We start from the raw sequence: 24,837 nt of genomic DNA, 5'->3' as shown, positions 1-24,837 counted from the left end.
GATCATCATTTCCTTTGTTTTTAATCATTTTTATCATATTCTCTGATTCAAAGGAATGCTACGGTAAGGTATATACTAAACTTTGGTAGAATTAGGAAGAGAATGAAATAAACTGTTTTGCACAGAATGTTGTTATTTGAACTAAACTGCTATAAATTATCTAGTTCCACAATCTCAATATTCTTCCCACTTTTCTGTCTAAAGGCATTTCCAATTCATCTTGAGCATATCCTTAATATTTTCCCCACTCCTAAAAAATATGTATTTTAAGCTCATGTCACAGACGTAGACTAAATTGATTGCACAGTCCTCTCAAGCTAATTAAACAGCAAACAAGCACAAGTCTATGTATCACCCTTGTATCAAAACACAAAGGAAATTAACTGATATTGTCATTCTGTTATTGGATCATTTTTTACCTGGATTAATCATACCATCCATTTATTTTAAGCTAATATTTTTTAAGTTTCCTAAAAGTAATCAAACATATCCAAAAAATGCAACTATTACAAATGGGTTTTTTTTTCTGATATGTTGTACAGTGAATGTTTTTAACATGTGCAAAACTTACTTAGACACAGCTGAATCACCCATTAGAAGGCCAAAAGTGTGGAAAAAATGAATTTGCCTCACTGGTTTAATCTCTTGGATCATTTCCAGAGTAAGTGCATACTTCAATTTAGCTTACCACACAAAAGCTATTCATTTATTTGGGAAGACGAAATTCACACCTACTTAATACACACACACACACACACACACACACACACACACACACACACACACAATTGCATGGGTCTATATGGTCCAAAGTAATAAAAGAAAGAGTAAGGTTTAAAGAAGTATAGACTGGCCCTATGGAAGAAACACGATTTGGGCTACATCTGAAAGGAATGATTATGATTGATGTATTCAAGAGGCATGGGGGTCACTGTGTAGGCAGGGGTTCAGGGACGTTCAGGGATTGAGGATAGTAGAGAATCATGTGTTGCTGTACCCAAAGTCTCTCTCTGTCTGGGGAACAGAGAAAGGGAAAACAATGTCATATGAGAAAGTGTGGCCAGATAATCGGGCAGCACAAATTCCTAGTAAACAATTATGGTATTTATTCTTAGGACAGAAATCAGGAATCCCTGAACACACTACTCTTTTTAAGACCTTGCCAGTGACTTGATCTTAGGAGCAGTTAGAAAGGATGGAGAAACAGGAGTAGGGTGTGTTGTTTGATTTTACTACCTAGATATTGTTCCACGATTCACCTGCACTTCAAGACACATATTAGAACTATGTTCTGAAAATACAAACCCAACAGATATACCAGGTACCATGTACTTCTTTTCATTTTTCAGAGGTCAGCTAAAAGTTTAAGAAACCCTAAGGGCAGTCTCACTGTCACCATCTAATAAAAGGGAAGTTGACTGTACGGGTTTAGTAACTGATACCAGAAGAGCTTTGCAGACCTGGACCTAGACAACAGGCAAAACCACGGCCCTCCCCCACGGCCTTGCCTCTCCCACTACACAGCTGTGGTGGTCGTCATGGGTGGCACAGACAATGGGGAAAGCACCGTCTCTCTTCCCTCAAGACCTGACTGAAGGAAGAAACCCACGGTGGGAGTTTGGCAGGAAGAGGTAGATCCCAGCAAAGATGGGCAACCAAGTAGAGAAAGGGAGTGCTAAATGTGGCAAATCGGAGCCTAGAATGCAGCTGTCTGTTCCTCCCTCAGCCTCCAAGCAGCTGAAAGGGCGCCAAAGCATGCTCATTTCTATTTGTCTCTAAGTTCTGCCGACCAACTTTAGTTGTGAACCGCCTTAGTGACAGCTCTTTACTTTCCACCTTAAATGGTTTACCAGGGAAAAGATGAGATTTAAAATCCTCCGTAACCCCAACTTCCATTCCTACCCTACCTCAACAGTCATTTGTCTTCCTCTTGGTGTACTGATGCAAATATATCTATATTTTGCTCGCTTAAAAGATTTAGACAATACCCATGGTCATTCTTCAGAAACAAGAAATCTTTATTTAGTTAAAAGGAACACAGGGACATTTAAAGACCAGATAGTTACAAGTCTCTCGAGAAGGAGCCACAAGTGTTGAAGAGACTAGAGAAGAGAAGAGGAGCCGCGGTTCACTCTCTCAGGCAAATCCTCAACACGAACACATGATCACTGATGCCCTCCAGCCCATGTTCACAGGAATTCATAGTTTCTCTCCTTGGTGAAATATCCGTGTGCTGTGCTTACCGCCACACTGATGGTGACCACATACCTGGTCCCAACCGTGAGACCACTTTACCTGCCGATAGAGGCTGAATAGAGCTACCGGAAAACCTTAGGCCTGCTCTGCAGCCATCTGCTTCCGGTGTTAATCCCCATCCCAAAACAACCATCTTTGTTTTGTGGGCAAGGGAGGGACCAAATTGATTCCAGAACCCTCAGAGAGCTACTTGTGGTTATATAGGCAACATGTGAAGACATACGATTTATATTGTATACACCACTTTTGTTTTGTTCTAGACTGAGTGTAATATTGTCGATACAGCTATTAACAAAGTTATTACAAAATCTGTTGAATTTTAAACTAAAAATAAGTGTAAGGCACATGTCTTGCACAATTGAAATTAGACAATTCTTGCCTCTAAGTAAAATATTTGAGTAAATTTACACCACAGTTAATGAAATAGCTTCTTATTTCTGAAGAGATTTCCTAAACGTTGTCTGACCTCAAAGCAGAGAAACTGAAAGAAAATGAACCATTTCTATAAAAGAAACTTCTTCTATGGTAATAGATCTATGTGTGTGTGGATTCAGTTTGAAAACAGTGATACCTTTCTTTAATCAGAACAGCATGTATTGAAAAATGAAACACCATAAAAATAAATACTAGAACAGTCCATTTTTATCAAACACGTATGTAAAGGTAAAATATTTTTGCACACTGTAAATTTTAGTACAATTTACATTACATTAACTAGATTATAACTTATGAAAAGTGACAGAAACAAAAATAACTGCTTCCAACACATACACTTCTCTGATGTGTTGACAGCAATTTTATCTGCACGGTCCATTCCATTTACTTGAAGTTTGGGTACATTCTTTAGCGAAATAAGCATGTCTCACTCCATTATTAGCACAGCGCATTTTGTAAATGAAATAATAGACATATAAAAATTATTTTAATATTTGCCTCAAGGGGGAGCTTACAGTTCACCTTGCAGATCCTTTGAGATTTCAAGCCATTCCAAGCTAATGTTCTGATGCCATTCCTGATGCAGATCCAGAATTAGAAAATGTTATTTTCTGTTTTGGAGCCAAGTCAGTGAATTATTATACTTCCATGCCACTTTCTTTTCTGGTGCTTTTTGAAATCCACAGTGTGGACTGTGTTGGACTAGTTTTTGTTCTTCCTTTACTGAAAAACATAAGAAGAAGTAAGTTCAACTCCTGAGACTTTTTATTAAAATAGGCACATTTGGGTCCAAATGGAGATATTTCAGACCCTTATTATAAAAGGGTCTTTCTTCTCTCACCAGCATCTCTACAAAAAATTCTAGATTATTCCAGTATGTGAAGATGGTAAACAGGTCATGTGAAATGATGAAAAAAATAAAATTGATCTCTGTTTGACCCTTTTTAGTATAGAATTCCAGCACATTCAAACACGCACAGGCAAACGCGTCTGACATAATACCACAAAGTCTCATTATAATCACCCACAGATTTTCATTTCATTTGATCAGTGATTTTTGAAATTTTGCTTTTTGGGTATTCTTCCATTCACCTATGCTGTATTTGATGCCAAATCATCAAAATAGTGCTTTTGTCCTAAGTGTAAGGACCTTCCTAATCCCCTCCTCCCCTCGGTTTTCCTCTTCTATAATTAAATCACTTAATCCCTGAAAGTTTGGTTTTGCTTCAGTCTCTGCAACCAATGTAGTTCAAAGTAGATTCAGGGCTTGATAACTTTGTTCCTCAAGATCTGAGACTGAACTTAACGCTTTTTTTTTTTTTGAATAATAATTTTTTATTATGTTATGTTAGTCACTTAACTCTTGTCAGATATAGAATCCGAGCCCACACTTCCAGCACCCCTCCACCCCGCCCATATATGACTGGCTGTCTTCTCACTCTCTTTCCATAAAATGGCCACTTCTCAGGCTCCTGCATTAATGCCTGTTCCTGAGTTTGTCTCTGCAAATCATCCTCTACCAGGCTACTCATCAAGATCTAGATTCCTGAGTCTCGTTTCCTGAGAATGAACCCTCACCTGGATCACCTAACACTTCCGGTTCCTGTAACTTGGGTCCTGCACTTCCTGTCTCCCACAGACAGTCCCTTCACGGGCATCTGCCCCAAGCCTCACTGGTAGCCCATTCCATCTACTCTCAGTCTACCAGAAGTGGCAGAACTCCTTCCAAGACAGAAAAAAACTCTTCCCAACAAGCCTGAGCAATACAATTCTATAATATTACTTAATTGACTTCAATTTAACTGTGAATCTGTTACTAATATAATATTATGCCCAAATTATATGTTTTGGAGATTTGCTTCCAAAAAAAATAAGACCAACAACACATCTTTATCTACGAAGTCATCTCACATGAATGAAAAATATCGAGCAAAGTTTACGAGAAACAAGAAATGTCTTCAAATGGTAAATAAAAGGCGGTTGAGTTATTAAGGTAACTAAATTTTTGTGTAGCATTAGTATTTCATTTAAGAGTTACTACCAGTTAAGGAAACGAGTTATTATTTTGAATATGACATGGAATGATATAAGCCATTATGTGTACCAGATTGGAATTTAAACTTTCTGCAAGGCACTCAGATGATAATGGAGTTGAGTCTTTGGTGAAGTTTCTCCTTGCTTTCCTGGAAGAAAGGAAAAGGGGACGATCTAAGAACGAATGAATTAAGCACTGCAGCTAATTCCGGCATCTGGAGGTACTCAATTTTGGTTTATTTTCTCACTCGGAGATTTTCAAACAAGTGAAAACTCCGATCTTCAAAGGTATAAAAACCTGGACGACTTTTATATGAATAGAATCTCCACAAAAATATAGTATTTGGAAGAAGAAAAACAACGTTAGAGAAACCTCAGTTACTGGCACTTAAGTAATTTTTATCTTAGAAATGACAATGCTGCATAATATTCTTAAAAGTGTTTTTTCAAGCTCTTCCTTAACAGTTTGCTGGATTAAGGGGAGATTTATATCACATCCTCTCTCTACTTCTCTGGTTTTCAAAATGACTAATCATCTTTCCACCTATAGTCTTAGAAATTAAGGGAAGAAACGAAATATTTACCATCATCTTTTTTCTGTACAAAACAATTTTAGCTGTGTTTCCCAGATATATTGGAAAACCCAGAGGACACAAAGTGTAGTATTAATTCACCAGGCTTTACTTATCATTATTGAAAATGTCTTATTTAAACAGCCTGTACATCATACTTTGTGTCCTTTAAGCAATTTATGTGAACCATTTAGAGTTTACATCTATTCAATGGTTTTTTTTTTTTTTTCTGGGGCTTTTTTTACTGGATCTTTATGATTTATTTCAGAAACAGATGAAGATGAATTCAAATCAAAAGAGAAATACAACTTCATTTGCAGGTCCTTCCCTGATGAGGCACCCAGGTTTTGTTTAAAATACTGACAAAGGTCCCTGTTTGGGAACCAAAAATAAAATTAAATTAAAATTTTATTTTTATAAAATAAAATATAATACTGACAAAGATGGCTAGTTTATTTTAGCAAATATGCTCTCATTTAAACCCAACATCTTTTCCTTTTTCTTTTAATACATGTTTATATTTTATATACTAATTTTTTTTTTTTAAAGATTTTATTTATTTATTCGACAGAGATAGAGACAGCCAGCGAGAGAGGGAACACAAGCAGGGGGAGTGGGAGAGGAAGAAGCAGGCTCATAGTGGAAGAGCCTGATGTGGGGCTCGATCCCATAACACCGGGATCACGCCCTGAGCTGAAGGCAGACGCTTAACCACTGTGCCACCCAGGCGCCCCTATATACTAATTTTTTAATTGATAAATTGACACGCATGAAAAAATTTCACCTTTAACTCAAGGGTATGGTTAAATAGATATAAAAGAGTAACCCCAAGAATCTTGCTCTTAAGATATATCATTTTGACGGAAGCTGCCTACTAAAAGTGACCTATTTTTACCATTTTACTTTACTTCCTATACTCAAAAGATCCTTTGGAAATAAACAACAACCTAGGACTTAAAATTTTGAAAAGGTATTACAGAGTGCACCCAAAACTCAAGTCTTGCGTACAACTTCCGGTCAAGATTAAAAGGCTTAGCATTAATGCTTATACGTAATAAGAGACAGTGTAGTATAATCGCGTACGTGTCAGCTTACAAGGATTCAAACTTCAGATCCACCACACACACTAGCTATGAGACCCAAGGCAAACTGTGTAACCCATCTAAGCCACCATCTTCTCAACTGAAAAACAGAAACAGAAGAGTACCTACTTCGTATGACTTGTGAATATGAGGTGAGATAAGTCATGAATCCTATAATCAAGCCCTATATTATTAGATTGTATGTATTGGATTTGTACTGACAGAGATGAAAATCAGAACTTTCTTAAGACAAATTAAAAATATAATTTTAAACTTTTTAAATGACTTCTGGAAAACCTGTGTAAAACTTTTCAAGTTGTCTACATATCTGAATTATTTACCTTTTATGCAGCATCTGGAAACAGCAGGTTCCAAAAGCGACCAGTATCAATAAAAGCAGTGGGATTGTTGGTATAACAACATAAATTAGATTGGGAATTATACCTACAAAAGCAAAACAGTCTTAGTATAAAAAGGTAGTTGAGGCAGAATTCTAACACTAAAATTGCATAAACATTTTCCAAAACTTTAAGGTAAAATAGAATTATTATAAATAAATGAATTCTGAGAAAGTTTCTTCCCCAAATATTGAATAATCTAATGAAATAATATATTTGTTTGACAAAAACCAAAAACAAAATCTTACTTCACTGATTGCCATGCTCCAATTTAATGTCCATATTTCTAAAACTATTATTAAATCTGCAATTTAGATAGGGGCTAGTTTTCATGACATATTAATAATCTTAGCTATCTCACTTCATTAATCCTTCTCAGTTATTACTTCAAGAAACAAGCACTGATTATTAAAATAATTGTTGATTTATTGGTTATATAATTAACCTAGCCAATAAGGTCAATTCCATGATGATACGCAAGACTCTCTGGGATTAAATAAAAATATTAAATATTAGTAAATATTAACTAATCATACAGTCATAACCCAGAGATGCAAGATTCCAGAAGCATAAAGTCTTGATATTAATTAAATTCTAAAATGAATCATGTTTTTTATCCTGTTCCATCACACTTGATAACATTAGGTGTTCCTGGTAAAATAAAAAAAAACTGCCACACTTAAGCACCATACAGATTAAAATCACTTCATTAAACATCTTTTCAAGGTCATAAGAGGGAAAATATTCCTCATGTAATTATTTACTAGCATTTTTAATTAGGTTTAGTTGTTCTGACTGGTTTTAAAATCAGCACCTGAAAAGTAAAAAGCACTAAGGTTTAATATCATGTCCATGTAAGAAAAGCAAATTGAAAAGTCATGCATTTTGCTAGTAAATCAAAAGTTGTCAGTATTACCAAGCTAAACAATTCTAGTCAAAGTGGACCAGACTTAGATCAAACTATCCATTTAACTGCACATTGTGTCCTTTGTTAACAAAAGATACACTAACTGAGGTCTAGTGATGGGGCATTTTAGGGGTAACTTGCTGCTTTCACCCAACCTTGAGCCCCAACACATGACTTCAAGGATTTTAAGGATTTGGGACCTATTTTCGTTCCTTTTCAAAATACCATCATGATCCCTAAATATAATAATAAAGAAAAAGAGAAAGTATTTCCTACTCTTTCATGGATTTTGGATCACCTGTGGAAAGACTGAGACTTTGGGACTTTGGCTCAATCTTCACAAAGCAACAAGGATAAATCGAGATTTCTGCTCAGTCGTCTGTCACAGGACCATGCTAGAAGAGTGCTGAATGAAATACTAAGAGCGGTTTCTGATTGGGATTTACAATTCCAGTCAGGGAATGTGTAATTTGCCCTGGGATTTCATTGCGTCTTCGGCAGAGAGCGCTGTGCTAGGGACAGCTGGGTTGAGAGCTGTTTGTATGTGTTCTTTCCACGCTGCTCACCAGTGTTACCACCTCAATAGCCTGAAATCAACCAAGGTGGGAGTACACACACCAGGGGAATCTGCAAAGGATACAAATCAGGCTTTTTCTTTTATACCCACTGCCACATCAGCCACTCCCTAAACATTTACCAGTACACCCTTTGTAGCCACGGAATGGGCCAATTTACATCATAATGCCTACATGTTATGGGAAAGGTCCTTGTGAATCCAGGTTTCCATGTGAATTACTTTATTACTAGATATGTCTACTTGAAGTGAAAAAAACAGGAAGGAAGCAAAATAGATTCTTCTGTCCAAAAACTAGCTTAGTATTATTAGTTCAAAAGTACATTTCCGTAGGCCAAATTCAGTGCACCATATCACCAAGCAACAACGAAAGTTAGGGCCAGCATGAAGTGGAGTTTAAAATTAGTTTCTGCTCTTGATAGAGGGGTTAAAAACATGTGAATCCATTACCTGCTTCAGTAACAACCACATTTTGATGGGTGTCTCCTGGTTGATTTGTAAAATAAGTCTTTTCTACAGGAGAAGTTGGATTAATCTCTGTAAAAAATAGGTACAGGCATCATATAATGATTAAAAAAGAGAAATACAAATGTAGATGAAAATAAAACTTTATAATAAAACAATGTAAACACCAGAGTTTTGATTTCTGAATACTTTACAGATAAAAATTATAGCTTGAATTTAAATTTACATGAAATTATTCAACTGTAAAGTCATCATTTAATTATCTTTGAATAAAGTGTCCACTTAGTGAATCTCTGCAACTCGGATCTCCTTGGTGAATCCTTGCAACCGCAAAAGTGCATTTAGCAATCAACAGCGTATCGATACTGACGACAGCCTGCTACAGGCAATAATGACCAAGCGGGTAGAAAGCAAGGCAAAGAGAAGCAGGAATTGGGAGTATAAGACCAAGTGCCATTCAAAAACAAGCATGGTTGACTTCTTCATTGATATCAGTGTAACATGACTTCTTCAAGATTTACGTTTCTCCTTGCAGTAATAATCAGCAGATGACTGTGCACAGATTGCATTTGGAATGGATGATTCAAATAACAACGTTCTAAAGCACGTTTCTGTCCTAAAAAACAATGCCATACTTAGATGTGCTTTCCAGCAGTGTCTATTTCTTTAAAAATAATAATAATAAATTAAGGCTTGCAAGTTATTTCTTTCCCTGGTTTTATAAGACAAGATCTCTTCAGTGGTCATACAATTAAAAAATGTCAAAATTTCTTACCATGATCTGGTATTGCTGTGTTGCCTATTTTTTCCCTAGGGCACTATTTGTTAAATTAATAGTTCAGTGAAAGTAAATTGAATTAATAAGAAAAAAAAAACTGTAACTTGTTTTCATTTGTTTCAAAAATATAATTCTGTTTATGTTTGCCAATTGATGGAAAAGAAAAAAAACACATGCAGCATTGTACCTTAGTTTAGCATGTTAAATCATTTTTAATATTATGTTGGCTACTCTAATTTGGCCACGTAGTCTTTCTTTATTGGACGTCTAGCATACACCATCCTGCAATAATATTTATTTTTTAATATTTATATGTAAATGTTTATATATAAATATACATAAACACGTATTTACTTCTAATTATAACATTAATAATATTTATTATTCTCCTACACATATTTCACCCTAACATTTCAATAGCCTCCCATAGGTTTTGGATACAGTCCTACCCTACACTCATTTTTCTACAGAACTTAGGCACTCTATGCTGGTTGCTGCTCAGCTGAGGTTTGCTGAACAAATAATACAGATATTATGCAATTTATCAACATAGAACTGGTTATTTTTGAAAAATAATCTTAATAAGCTTTAAATTGATGTAATTTCTGATTAACAACATCTGAGAAACTTAATCCCATATACGCTACTTGTAACGTCTAAGACAAGAATGCATAATGCAGGGGCGCCTGGGTGGCACAGCGGTTGGGCGTCTGCCTTCGGCTCAGGGCGTGATCCCGGCGTTGTGGGATCGAGCCCCACATCAGGCTCCTCTGCTGTGAGCCTGCTTCTTCCTCTCCCACTCCCCCTGCTTGTGTTCCCTCTCTCGCTGGCTGTCTCTATCTCTGTCAAATAAATAAAATCTTTAAAAAAAAAAAAAAAAAAAAGAATGCATAATGCAATTTTAATAAATACAAAAATTAGATTCAGAAGTATCCCCAGAAAAATGTCTTAGGATAACACTGATAGACACAAAGAACAGGTATATAACTCACAGGGTAGTAACAAAAAATGAAGAAGAGAGTGAGAAAATCAATTCGTGAGTTACTCAGTTTTTTCATAACTAGGTTAATTGTTTACTACTTCAGATATCATTCGTTATATTATTTAGAAGGTATGTCAGGGGCAGAAGAGGAGACTAAGTTCAAACCACACAGCACTTCTGGTAGTTGGAGAATAAAGTTCAAAATAAATGGTGTTCTAATTCATAAATTTTAATAAATCCCACTGCTTACTCCTCCAACCCCCGCACCACCAAAAACTAATCATTTTCCACTAAAAGAGCACTGGCTATAGAAGCAAGAAATTTAATCAAACGAGCGTTCTCCATAAATAAAACATTAAGCTCAAGGAAGGTTAATAAATTAAAATAAAGAAATAAATATTTAGAATATTAGAATAAAGAAAAATATAAAGAAAATAATTACTTAAAATAAAGAATAAAAATTCCAACTGCATTAATAAGACTATAAATACAGCTATATGTTTATAAATATAAAACTGTGTGCATCAAAAACAGAAAATACATAAAGGAATCTTATTCACAAAGTATTGATTATTTGAAGATTTAGATAGAATACAGAAGATAAAGAAAAAATAATTTTTTATCTTAAATGCTCTTCCATGAGTAATACGAACCTAGATTACCTACACAAAACAAGGAAAGAAGATCCTGGGCTTGACAGTGTCCTGAATAATGTGGTAAGTAGGAATGCAAAATAAAAATAAAATAAACGTATGAAGGGTCAAATAGTTTACCTAAAAGCTCAAAGAAAGGAGAAAGAAATATTAAGAATACTCTATAACATACTTTGTTTCATTCATTCAATAGTTTCAAGTACATAGTATCACCAACTGAAAATATCAGAGAATTTCAACTTTATATTTTTCCAAGAAACAAAATAAAGACAAAGAACATACGTGCATAACAGATTTGGCTCTGCAAAGACTTCTAAGAGGGTAATGATGGATTTAGGGCTTTAAAGACTAAACTCACCAGGGAGACAGAAAGCTGGCTAATATACTGCAGAGCAGGATAAATATAAGAGAAGGGTAAATCTAATCCAAATAATCCCTTGTGCTTTAAGGTCTTATGAGGAAGGAATCATGTAATTTCAAGAGAATAATAGAAACAGCAGTGTTTGATTATAATTGCCTTCCATGAACACATTATGAGGTCAAGTAGACAGCCCCTCAGAAGACTTGAAATGACACTTCCCAACACTGAGGAGGAGAAAAACATCAAAAAAACTCTCAAAGCCTAAGTGTCTAGTTTGACTTTATTAGGTGATTAAAAAAAATCAGTTTACATCATTTTGTTTAGTCTCTACTTTTGGTCAAATATTAATTTAGTGGAGCTGTCCTCTTCGAAGTCATTCAAATTTACGGTGCCCACAGGAAGCCCCACCAGCGTAGCTCGGGTCAACGCAATCTTCCCATGCTGCACATGGCAAGAAATTGGGGACTTCAGACAAAAGCTATCTGAGGGGCAGATTCCAAAGGATGACAAACAGAAAGGCCATGGCACATGGCCTTCTTTTTTTTCCACTGTGGCTCAGTGAGCTAGAATCAGTCTGGCTTTGAGGAGCACATGTGAAGTAGCAATGCCAACAAATGAGAAGCTAATGTTCCGGGAGGAAGTCACTTTGTTCCCTTAAATGCATCAGATAACCATCCAACAATCTGTGGCTCGCGTGTGTAAATCTCTAGGGCCTTTGGTGACTTATACCTACTTCACACATGTTACACTAGATGTTTAAACTATTTTAAAATAGATATTTATTATTCATGAAACTCTGTTTACGAAAACACAATTTGACCTTAACGTTAGAAACGTCATGTCTCCAGATGTGTCTAGTTACCCCCTTCCAATGAACTGATTGGGCAGTTTGCTCTGTAGCATAAAGTATATTTCAGGACACTGAGTGCTGTGACAAGCTGCAAAATAATTCCAGGTTTCACAGCAGAGAAACACAAAGAGCCAAAGGCAGTGAAGCCTAAATATAAATAGTGAAGATCACAGTATAAGCAAATATGCACAAAACCTGCTTTACCTACTTCTGCTATTTCCTACCTGGTTCATACTTGCAGATGTAGTTGTGCTTCATGTTGCACCTGTCATCGTTCCACTGGTAAAGGTAGGGACCCCCAAGGCCTGGATTGGCCGTTGGCTGATGATACATCACAACACACTTCTCACTTCCACAGGAAGGTTCATCGGTATACCAGTTTCTGTAAACAGAGCAACAGAAACACCTCGAAGTGATTTCATCCATTCTATTCCTTTAGTTTTGTTTTTTGTTTCAGGTTTTTATTTAAGTTCCAGTTGGTGAACATAGAGTGTAACATTCGTTTCAGGAGCAGAATTGAGTGATTCATCACTACCATATAACACCCAGTGCTCACGACAAGTGCCCTCCTTAATCACCCACTTGGCCTCTTCTATTCTGACATCCTCTACAGGTAAACAGAAATCTTCCTTCTCCCCTTCGAGTCCTCCAGAGAACATCCTACTCACCGGTACTGGGAACCGCTTCCGTCAGACCACCGGTAGAGATCTGGGCAGGCACCCGATGTTTGCCCCTCTCCGTTTCGCCAAAGCCCTATCCAGAAATCACCATCAGAAATCCCCGTTCCTGGTTTTGTCAGGTTTTGCAACATGCTTTCTATTAACTTCTGTTCTGCTTCATTCTCCAGGCTGAGAAGGGCTCCCCCCTCGCTCTCACAAGCCAGGCGCGCCTCCTGGAAGCTCACTCGGCTGGACAGTTCGTGGAAATAGGCCATTTTGTAGCAGGGATGCTTGAGGTCAGCGAAACACACCTTTTGACCTGAAAAAAAGATGCTATGTATTGATTATCTGATCTATATTCATAATCCCACTATGAATTAAGGTTAAAGAACCAATCAACACAGGATACACTCTCCCAAGAATGATTCTTTCATTGAATCACTTTATAAGGTTTATTTAAATTATTACTTTCGATTTATAAAAGCAAATCGATTTCCTAGTAAATTTGTAACAAACTTTGAAACACCATACTTCAAGAAAATTTTTGTTAAGGGAACTCATGATTCTTCTGGCTTAGATATAAACTAATGCCCACAGCAAATGAAAGTAGCTAAAGAAATGTCAGGTATATAGAACAAAGAGAGCTAAAAGGTCAAAATTATGAAAGAAAAATAATTTATAAAATAATTTTTAAAAACAAGTAGAGTAAAAAAAGCAATATACAGAGGGTATCATGAAAAAGACTTAAGGTGGCAAATTTAAGGTGTGAATATTTGCTTTTATCGTATCTACACGAAAGCAAATACATTAAAATTGAAAGTTAATAGAGGGCAGAATGAACATAATCCTAGTAATAACTTATTAATAAAATACAGCATTAGAAGTGACAAGGTAGAGTTCTAGAGTACTCTACAGTAATCTTTGAAAAAATTCTTGTTGCCAATTTCCTGAATGTTTTCTGGTTTTATAGGACATGCTGTGTGTTAGCTCCAGTTGCTCAGCCAATGACATCTCTGTTTTTACACAGACATCTCAAATGAGTTATAAACTCCAAATAACATTTCCATAATTTGAACTTAGAGAATCATGATTTTATTTATTTTAGAGAGAGAGGGAAAGAGAGAGAATGGGAGAAAGTGAGCGCACATGAGTGGGGCAGGGGTTGGGGGGGGCCGGGAAGGGGGGGTGGAAGGGGAGGAGGAGGGAGGAGGGGAAAGAATCTCAAGCAGACTCCAGAACCCATGCTCAGGGGTCATGCTGGATCTCGTAACCCTGAGATCACAACCCCAGCCGAAACCAAGAGTTGGATGTTCAATCCATGAGCCACCCAGGTGCCCCTGAACACAGAGAATCAAATACTTAAAACAAACAAATAAACAAAAAAAGAAATGCATTTTAAATGTGAAAACAAACAAACAAACACATCAGGTAATAAAGGAGCTATTAAAATCTCATCAGTTGCTAATTATAGTTAATCTCTGATAACTTGGATAGAGATCAGGGTAAACTGAAATTTGGCCAAATATGTCTTTCAAAGAGAGTTAAATGATTTAGCTAAAAACCAATTAGGCGAGAAATATGAGAACAAATTATTTTTCACCTTTCGAGTCTCCATTAAATGGAGACATATTAAATAAAATGACTTCTTCAAATTTAACCTAAAAAAATGCCCTATTAGACTAGTTGAAATTACTTCCTCTATGGTTTGAAAGTAGTAACATTGCATTTCTTTTCAACTTTCCCCAATTTAGGGGCCCCTGGGTGGTTCAGTCGGTTGAACATCTGACTCTTGATTTACTTCCGCCCCCTCATACCACCAGACAAGTAGGCCAAATTATAGAGACAATCTCCAGGACGCCGCCCTGTTTTCTTTTGTTCTTCATTAGCTTCTTTGGTTCACTTCTGACTCTGGTGTCCACATTAAAAACTGCCCGCACCCCTCTCAATCACTATTTCTTACTCCCAACCTGCTGCCCACAGCCTCGACTTTCTTGTCTTTTCCTAATTTCAGTTTAGAATTGGCCTCGGGAAACAGACTACGAAGTATTTTATTTAAAATTAAGTCAAACTACTTTATGCTATGAAATTAAGGCAGAGCTCAACTGCTTTCTGAAGATTTGTCTGCATGAACATTATTCCTGTTGGGACTGAAGGGTGTTTTTTAGCAGGTATTTAATTTTGCAGCTGATGAAGAAAATCTGTCAGTAGTGGAGGGGGGGGAGTGTTATTGTACTTAAACACTGGCTAAAAAATACAGCATTCAAGCTCTGTACTCTTAATTACAAGTACATCACACTGAGTCAACATCGGTATCACATCCATTCTCTCCCAGAATCAACAATTAATGACCTGTGATGACACTGGGAGTCAGGAGGGCGCCAAAATCAGGAGGCCATTAACCTCACCACAGTGTTTGAGTGATAGGCATTCAATATCGTGGCCCAGGCTGAGAACAGCCATCTAATAAAACAGTTGCAGCAATGCAAGCAAGACAGCCAGTTGTCCTCTCTGTCTCATTAACTGTGATCTGGACCCAGGAGCAAAACACTGAATACGAACAAATTAACGGACTGCCCCAACTAATTGTTAATGAAAAATAAAACGTTAGTATGAATGACCACAGGAAAATGGAATTAAAGAGACTTCAAGAGGACAAATCAGTCTGAAATAAATCATCCTTGAGAGATAATCATGGAAGTCCCAGGGGCTGATTCTAATACAATTATTTATTTTCATTTCTCCTAATTATTATTAGATTTTGTGATGACTTCATTGTTCAAAATGGTTGTTCCTGATAATATTCTAAATATGCCATGAAGCCCAGGGAGTTCTTTGCCTGCATTTTTAAGCAAGCTATGTCCATTTTCTTCTTCTACAGCCTTTACGTATTTCTAAGTCTCAAAAAACATCTCAACTGCATTCCCTTGAGTTTTCAGCTTGCTTCATTTTTCACTCCAAGAACGCTCAGACTTGGATTTGACTCTAGTACTTCTGAAATATTAAACTTGTCCAACGAGATTGTTTTGCAAGATGTCAAAGGAGCCAGATTTTTTAAAAATTAGCCAGAAATTTGCATGACTAAAAATTATTTATGTACCAAGGCCAGCACTCATTCAGAGGGTGCCTACATATGATTTAGACGCTAAAAGTCTCTGCTCATTCTCTTCGATATGTTAAAATATAAACACAACACATATTTATGTATGGTGAGGACACCAAACTGATGACAGGAATTAACTCACTTATAAAGTTAAGATAGCATTTTGAACGAAGTGCTTAAGAGCACTTTAGTGTAATGTGGAAATTCCTAACACCTCTATGTGCGTCTACAAAGAAATAATACTAGTAAGAGAACAACCTAAGGCAGGGACTCTATTTAAAGTAATTACTAATATTGTGGGAGTCCCAGATGCTAGCTGGCCATGGCACTGTCTGTGAGGCATGCCCTCCTTGGCTGTGGATGATGGAGTGGTCCAGGATCGTGCGTGAGGGGGTAGAGACCGCGGTGGCTGCAAGGCAGAGGGACTGTCAGGGCGTCAGAATACTGGCCAATTACCACTAGAACAGCTAGATATTCACTCCAAAGTAGTCACTGAATATCAGCTGGGTCATTAACAGTTCATATCTAGCAAGGCTGTTTTCAGAAAACTACAGATCCATGGACCAGTTTCATTGCCATTCATACATAATCAGTTACAGCTGACACCGTGGGCTTCTTGACATCCACTTGTGATTTCACTACCAGCTACCACATTGTGCCAATGTGGTCCAAGCTGTAGCAAAAATCAGCAAAAGAAGCTGAATACTCCCCACTATTTCAGCTGATCGCATTTGGCCGACATGGCAGGGGAACTCCAACAGCTGGGAAACAAATGTTGCCCTAATTCCCAGAAAAGTTCCATTAATACAGATCTTCTGGAAGTCACTTTTCCCACTTCTGTAAGGGCTAATCTTCCTAGAGAACCATTACAATTACCTCTCTTCTCATTCTGTGAGATCACATGGGGAATTTCCTTTTCTCTGATCTTTAAATGTTTCATTCAGATAAAATCTTCCATTGACTATTTTGAACAGTAGGAATTCTAATCTTCCACCTACTCCATCTACTTCCATCTACTCTTCTACTAACCATGACATATTTAGATAAATATTCAGATAACCATGTACCAGTGTTCATTACACTACAGCAACCTTGACTATCAATAATTTATTAAATGTCACTGAGGATTCCCACCTAGAATCTACACCTATTAATTTTATACACATATGCGTACAAAACTGCATATGTACACACGTACTTTTATTTAAAGATAATTCTCAGGACTGCCTACGAAAATAAACATTCCTGTCACTGTCACTGCTAAGATTCTGCTATTCTACTATTCCCATGAATAGATGGTTTTGTCTTTTGTCTTAGTCATAAAAATTCCTTCAGAGCTAAATATTGGCAGTAAATGCTTTTGGCATTGATATAAAAGTGGGGCCAAACTCATAAAGTTATGGCAGTTTACTTTTTTCTTCCTGAATAGAAAGAATCTATGATGCAGTTTTATTTTGCTTATACTTCTTAAGTTCCTGACAGTTGAGTCCTCTGTTAGTAAAGTAATAACATTTTTCTTGTACTTTATGCTATAATCATATATTATCAATATTATTAAATTACATCATAATTTTAAATAAAAGCATAGAAGATATTTCATGAATTTCTATGGTTCAATCATGATCTACCTATAGTAACAAAGAGAAAAAAAGTTGTGCAAAGAGAACCTACATGATATGTCTTCCCCAAACCTGACTGACTGAACTTTGGATATTTTGCCAGAATCCCACAAAATAATTTGTTTTTCGTAATTCTTTCTCGCTCTTCCCCAAATCACATTGCTAAATAGGCTGATCCAACGTTATACACTATGACATGATCTCTAATAACAATGTCAACACTTCTGAACTAAAAAGAAATGCTTTCAAGCAGTGTTCTCCTTTCAGTATTCAATAGTCTACCAACTTCTTGAGAATGATTTTTTATAAAAAAAAGTTTTGTTATAATAAACTTTCATTTTTGTAACAGAGATTTTAGAGTGCAATTAAACGCACAATACGCTAGTACAAGTGTGCTGGGATCTATTTTCTTGCACTGATAAACTCAAAACTGTAGTCCTGGGTCATTTTGTGGATGGTGGTGGCATCTGGGAATCCTACCTCTCCCGCTAGGAAATACCACAAGCTTTGAGAGGGGAATGGAACTCATTTTTTCTAATCTGCATATTTAAAATTGAGATCTAAACAGCAAATGGTAAACCAAGTGACTGTGTGTCTTAAAAATTCAAGCATTCAATCAAAAAGAACGGGCCTTGAATCCCAGAGCTATACTTGAACTGTGGGTATACCTGGGGACATTACTTAAACTTTCCTGGTTTTCTCACCTAAAAAGGAGTTTTCTCACGATGGGGCGCCTGGGTGGCGCAGTCCTTAAGCGTCCACCTTCAGCTCAGGGCGTGATCCCGGCGTTCTGGGATCGAGCCCCACATCAGGCTCCTCTGCTGGGAGCCTGCTTCTTCCTCTCCCACTCCCCCTGCTTGTGTTCCCTCTCTCGCTGGCTGTCTCTCTCTCTCTCAAGTAAATAAAATCTTAAAAAAAATAAAAATAAAAATAAAAAAGAAGTACTGATAATAATAATAGCCAGACATTTATGAATAGTTTAGCATGGAAGGTCTCGCTGCTAGCACAATCCACACCTTTTGGTAAATTAGGAAAAGATGCTCTCTCCTGATGATATAGGCTGTTCAGCTAGAAAAGTTGTGTTTTCCTCTAGGGGGCCTCAGCTCCGGGCACAGGGCCTGCACGCTGAGCTCCCTCTCCGCTTCTTGGCACAAACTCTGTGCGTGACCCAATCTGCAGAAATCTGTTCAAACCCCTTCACCCTCCAACAATCCTGTGCTGTAGGTCACGTCATGTAGCTCCCATCCTATACTAAAAAGTTAGATCTTTTGCCAGATTCACACAGCTCATAAGTCAGGGTTTAGAAGCAGGGCATCTGTCTGGCTCCACAGTCCATGCCTTTACCCAGATGTCTATGCCGCCTCCATACAGGCCTCAAATGTAATATTTTTTCTAAAGCTAAATATTTCATGAATAAAGGGAGTGATGAATAGATACATTAATCATGTTTTCTATGTTATAATTATTAGAATTGATCTGTTATTGATCAGCATCGCTGATATGTGCAAGGGCTTATGCATTGAGTTTGTTTTTCTAAACAGATTGTGGATTTTCTGTTACTGAACATTAAGACACAGGATTAATACTGCAACATCTATCTCAGATTTTCAAACCATATTTAGCCTTAAGTCCTTTTTTTATCCAGCCCTTTCATTTTCTAAATAAAGCAAAGCCCAAATGAATTTTTCCCAATTACAAGGAGTGCAACGGGAGTCAAGCCGTCAGGCCTGTTATATTACCAATATGTTACAAGACTGAAAGAAACAATCTCGCCTGCCAATTGTGTACATCCATCCACCTGAACGCCACGTGCCCAGCACAGAAAGCTGTTATGAAAAGTAAAAATTGTTAGTGAGAACAACAGCTGGATTTCCACTCTGGACTCCTTTATACGATACCACCTCTTTCTTAACATTAATGTAATAGGTATTGCCATCCTCGGGGAAAGAGTTCTAAAAACAAAACTATAAAATGATGAAAAACAGCAGTTAAGGAGTAATGGCTATGATAGATGTGTAATTTATTAAATGACTAGTAATAAGATTAATTTGTTCCTTTCCTGCCCAAGAGATACTTAAAGTAATTGCATCTTTGAAAACTGCACTGTCATCACTTTATGCTTTTGATGATGTCATGGAACAGTACCACAGGATGGGATATGCTCAGCAGATTTTTTTCTCTCTCCTCTGCTATTACAATAACCTATAGACTACTGGTCACCACCGATGGATTTGCATAATTCTGTGGCATCTGCACAACAAAAGAGATGTGCCTAAATCCCCCAGTCTCCTAAATAAAATGCAGGCTAATTTTAATGAGTTCAAATTAAAACATATTAAAGTTTTCTGCATTAATTTGGAGGTACCATGAAATACACTTAATGGCCTTTTGCTGCGTAACAGGTTGGGGATCACTGCTGTGCACCCTAAAAAGAAAAAGCAAGAGTAAAAAGCATAATACACACGCACATTCCTTCAAAATACTTCGAATGTTTAAAAATATCCACATGCTCTTCAAGACATATCTTCCCGTCTTAGAAACCTGAATTTTAAACAGTTCTTTTTTTTTTTTTAAGATTTATTTATTTACTTATTTATTTGAGAGAGAGAGTAGGATAGGGAAGCAGAGGGAGAGAATCTCAAGCAGGGTCCATGCCCAGCACAGAGTCTGGCGCGGGGCTGGATCCCGCGACCCTGAGAAACCTGAGCCAAAACCAAGTTGGAGGCCTAACCAACTGAGCCACCCAGGCGCCCCTGAACACTTCTTTTTCATATACATCCATGTCCCCATAAGTAAAATCCTCTTATCTTTGTCCTAAAGCTGTCATTATCTACCAGTCAAGTCACAGAATTAAATGATTGTACTCCCCACAAATATTCTCTACATATCTGTGTTCAGCAACAAATCAGTATAAATCTAAGATCCTAAAAGTAGTTCCCAACTTTGACTCATAAATTCATTAAATACGCTTTCATTACTCTAATTCATTAAATTACTCTCATGGTTATATATTCTATTCCTTATTTATGCATCAAAATAAGCATGACCACTAACCTATAAAACTATTTTCCTATTACTGCTAGATGCTATTCACTCTTATGGGGCAGATTATGATGATGAAGTTTGAAAGGTTATGTCTTGTTAAAATAGTTTTATTTCATTTATAAATAATGCTCTCAACTTTTAAAACAGTGATGTATTTAAAAGTATTGGAAAGTATCTTACTGAATATTTTAAAGTACTAAAAGAAAATTTCTATAAAGGATTATTTTGTGAGTTCCTGTCTCTTTTCTGGGGAAGTAATTATTTTGATACACTACATAGAAACTACAAATAGGTGTACTGATATTTAACAAACAGAAAATACATTCCATATGTTATAAGTATGTTCCTAATAACGGTCCCAAAGAGCTTGTTTCATTTGACAGATATTTGAGTAGTATTTTGGTCCCCAGTGGCAGGAAAAAGTTAATGCACCCCTCAAAACTTAACACCGATCAGGCAGACATTAGATCTACTCCTTCCAACATGTCATGTTTTAGACTGTCTCTACTCATGCTATTATGGCTAAAATACATTTTTAAAATTTTTCTTCCAAGGATAAAGTCACAAACTTTTAATGGTTAAATTTTAATGTGAATATTTATGGCCAAAAGCAATTAAATCATTCATAAGAAAAACATAACTAAGTAATTATTTTGATATCAAGTAAACATCATCATTTATGCTAAATCAAATAGATCATGTTCAATTAATTAGAAATTTTCCAGATGTCACCTACAAGATGCCTATAAATACTTCATAGGAAAACACAACAAAAGGTTTGCAACAATTTATGCCATAATAGAACACAACATAAACTTTTCATCAACAATTTTTTAAGCTCTGTTTTTACTTTACATATTTTTCTTCTCCCTTGCAAAGTTTATGGCATATACACAAGAATATACGAAAGGGATACTATTTAAGGCAATGAAGTGTTTCTATGTTTAAAACACACCATATGATAAAAGCCTGATCTCTGCTGCTCATTCATTTACAAGAGTAATTCTCAAAAACACGGAGGCAGTCAAATACGTAATTTATACTTTCAGGTCTAAATAGTGAACTTTTTCTTCAAAGCTAAAATAAGGAGAAAGGGATCTAATGTAACACCCTTACTTGGTACCGTAAACTTTTCATTTTATCAATATACTGAGCCTGATTTTCTCTCCCTGCCCCCCAAATGTAAGCAGCATGCATGTCCAGATGACAGTTCACAGTGTATTTAATTCCAGTGTCTCCAGAGGGTCAAAAAGTCAGTGGTGAGTGATTGATAAGTAGACATTGAAGAATTATATTCTTAAGATGTAGAGCATCATGTATCGCTGAGGGGAAGATCAGCAACAATTAAGCTTTACACGTCAGTTTCTAAAGGTCTGGCTTCACTACCGATTAAGTTGATGTCATTGTCATCTATCCCTACCTCTAGCGACACCTGTTATACAGATGAACGGAATGTGAAAAGGAATTTGTGCTTTTTACATTAAAAAAAAAAAAAAGTCCACACTTAAAACACATTCCCACATACATTCAACAAATATTTATTGCATTACTTTAGCATTGCAAGAAATTTCAATAGGGATAGTTAATGCTCAATTTTCATGTAAGGCACTATTCATTCATCTTAAGCTTTTGAGAATCTTCAGGTTTTTTAAAGAGACCGTCCCAAAGTGAGGGAGGGTGAATGCATATAAATTGCTCACAATAAAACGGTGAAAGTCGAAGAAAAAGAAAAATCAGAGCGAAAGCTTGGAAGTTTGCCAATTCTGATCCATTTCCCTAGCACTGATTCGACCCACCTCATTGGGCACCTACTGTGTGCTGTGATCATTACCATTACACCTCAGCCCAACTCGACCAGACTTCCTTTTCCGAAAAGTCCCCAACTTGGAATAAGGTGTGCAAAGGAAAGGAGTCTACATACAATGACCAGTAAGTCCCCTGTTCTTTGTCAGCCCTCCCTGAGAACAAAGGCTGCATGCATGCCCAGGAGTCTGTGAGCGACCCACAGCGAGCAGGTCTGGCCTCGGAAATCCAGTAAACACAGTGCGGGGACTGAAGTGGAGCCAGGCCAACAGGGGGTGGCATTTCTGCAGTGGTTCTTATGGCTTTGGGTTTCCTCTGCCCGCTCCATGGTACCCCACCCCTTTTGCAGGTGCCAAGCCCTGCCCTGTGGACAACATCTCTTACAAAGAAAGTGGAAATTACTCTTGGAAAACGCTGTAGCAGAGCTCGCTTCGCAGCTACTGAACCAGGCACTTCCAAAAAATTCAAACTTTTCTCTGCACGTGTTTTTTTGGGTGGGGGAGAAAGTAGACTACAATCTATTCCCCCTCCCCGCCACGCCCCCAGCTCCTCCCGGTCCACTACCCCCGCACAGGTTTCCAACCTCCCGGAGAGCCTTGACCCCAGAACAGCGGACCCAGCACTGCCCTCGTCCACGCACCCCGCCCTACCCTCTCCCTGCTCGTCCGCTCGGCGGGCAGCCCCCTGACTCACCGCTGACCACCCGTCGGCAGAAAACTCCGTGGCCGCAGAGCAGTGCTGCGCCCAGCAGCAGTGAGACCACGCGGCTCATCGCGGCGCGGCGACAGCAGCAGGTGTGCGTGGAGCGAAGAAGACCTCTGCCTGCTGCGCAGCCGGAGCTCTAACCTCTGAGCCTCCCTGCTCCCCGCCGGACCCTACTCCCGCCGCCTGAGCCCAGCTGGCCGGCCTCCTGTACTCATCGCCTTTGGCCGGGCCTGGAGCCGGGCGCGCCCTTGCCGCGCGCGGGTGTGCGGGGCTAGAGCGCACCACCCCGCGGGTGCGCGTGTAAGGAGAGGAAACAGAAGTTCGAGGGTCCCGTGTCTGCCCCAGAGGTGAAGCAGGAGCCCCGGGTTGGACCCCACCCGACCCCTTTGCTCCTCTCCCGGGCCTCTGGCTAGTGAGGGCCTAAGCCCGTGTGCCTAGTCCCGGCTGTCAGGGCGGCGGCAGCAGCAGCAACAGCAGCTCTGCGCTGAAGGCGCGGTCTTATATACCCACATCCCGAGGTTCCGGCCCCTCGCTTGCAATAATTTTTAACTACTTCGTCTCTCCTGCTACGCGGAGCATCCCGGCCCCTCCCCTAAAAACTGGAGCGGCTTTGAAAAGAGTGCAGTCAGCAGCCCCACCTCTTCCCCTCCGCTTCTCCAGGTCCTCTCTTTCCATTCGCTAACAGACCTGATAACTCATTTGTGTAAAACGTGACAGCTTTGCTATTAAACTCTGGCAAAAGTTGGATCCATTTGGTTTTCTCAAAGATTAATGTCCACGGAGATGCCAAGTTGTGGGGCCTTTCTCTTTTTGTGCTAAATTGCTTGATCATATGTATTGCTAAATGCAGGGCACTAGCCACTAATTCAAGATGGATTGGCGAAGTGGGAGCCAAAACCTGCTCAGTGAATTATATGATGTGGCAGGTTTTTCCCCACCTAGGTTCTGCAGATAGATTACTTCCAAGCAGGTTGTTTGACTAAATTGCCACAGGAGCAAATTGAAGAGAATATTTGGAGCACGGTTTTCCCAACTGATTTCAATCTCAGAATGCAGCTCCAGAGAAAACGATCAACACAAATATTCTGAATACTTGCGAATTTCCTGGATGTAAATGTATGTATTTCTTGCAATCATCTATCCACGATCTATAGTTTCTAATAGAAGTAAAGCATTCTAAAACCTACAAAGACACTTCTCCATAACTTGACTCAGTCTTTATTATATCAGTCCCTCCAAGGATGCTAGAGTTTAACCTGGGGTATTGGAAAGAAGTTCACAAGAGTTTCATCTATATCTGGCCCCTGATAGGAACACTAAGGATATACTTATAATGAGTTTCAACAGAATTGTTATTTTCCCATTATGATGCTTTAAATGCACCAGGATTTGTTAAATAAAATTCTTTCGTTTTAATGGGTGGTACATTTTCCCATAACACCTCCCTATCTTTGGTTTTCACAAGCCACAAGTATACTCTGAACATTTATTGGACTGTTTTCTTGGAAAAAAAGAAGGTAAATCCTGCTACAGTAAGAACAAGTCTTATAGAATAAGAA

General features: G+C 38.0%; 1 protein-coding gene across 2 annotated transcripts; it reads right to left on the bottom strand.

Annotated features, from left to right (window-relative positions):
* Positions 1–1,994: 1,994 nt before the first annotated feature.
* Positions 1,995–23,787, bottom strand: CHODL (chondrolectin). Of its 2 annotated transcripts, XM_045785673.2 has the most exons (7): positions 23,267–23,787; positions 13,016–13,325; positions 12,572–12,729; positions 8,709–8,795; positions 6,721–6,823; positions 4,796–4,874; positions 1,995–3,414 (listed from the first exon to the last, which is right to left on the bottom strand). In XM_045785673.2, exons 1-7 carry the CDS (start codon positions 23,343–23,345, stop codon positions 3,412–3,414), a joined length of 819 nt encoding a protein of 272 aa, XP_045641629.1. In that variant the 5' UTR covers positions 23,346–23,787; the 3' UTR covers positions 1,995–3,411. The 2 variants fall into 2 exon arrangements, with proteins under 2 accessions (XP_045641629.1, XP_045641628.1); XM_045785672.2 differs by lacking the exon at positions 4,796–4,874 and having other exon boundaries at positions 23,267–23,778.
* Between the last annotated feature and the right edge of the window lie 1,050 nt (positions 23,788–24,837).

Source organism: Ursus americanus, chromosome 4 (assembly GCF_024610735.1).
Source record: "Ursus americanus isolate L20-20 chromosome 4, mUrsAme1.1.p, whole genome shotgun sequence".
Lineage (NCBI taxonomy): Eukaryota > Metazoa > Chordata > Mammalia > Carnivora > Ursidae > Ursus > Ursus americanus.
The sequence above is the reverse complement of the archived record's forward strand: the minus strand, read 5'-3'. Positions and strand labels throughout refer to the sequence as shown.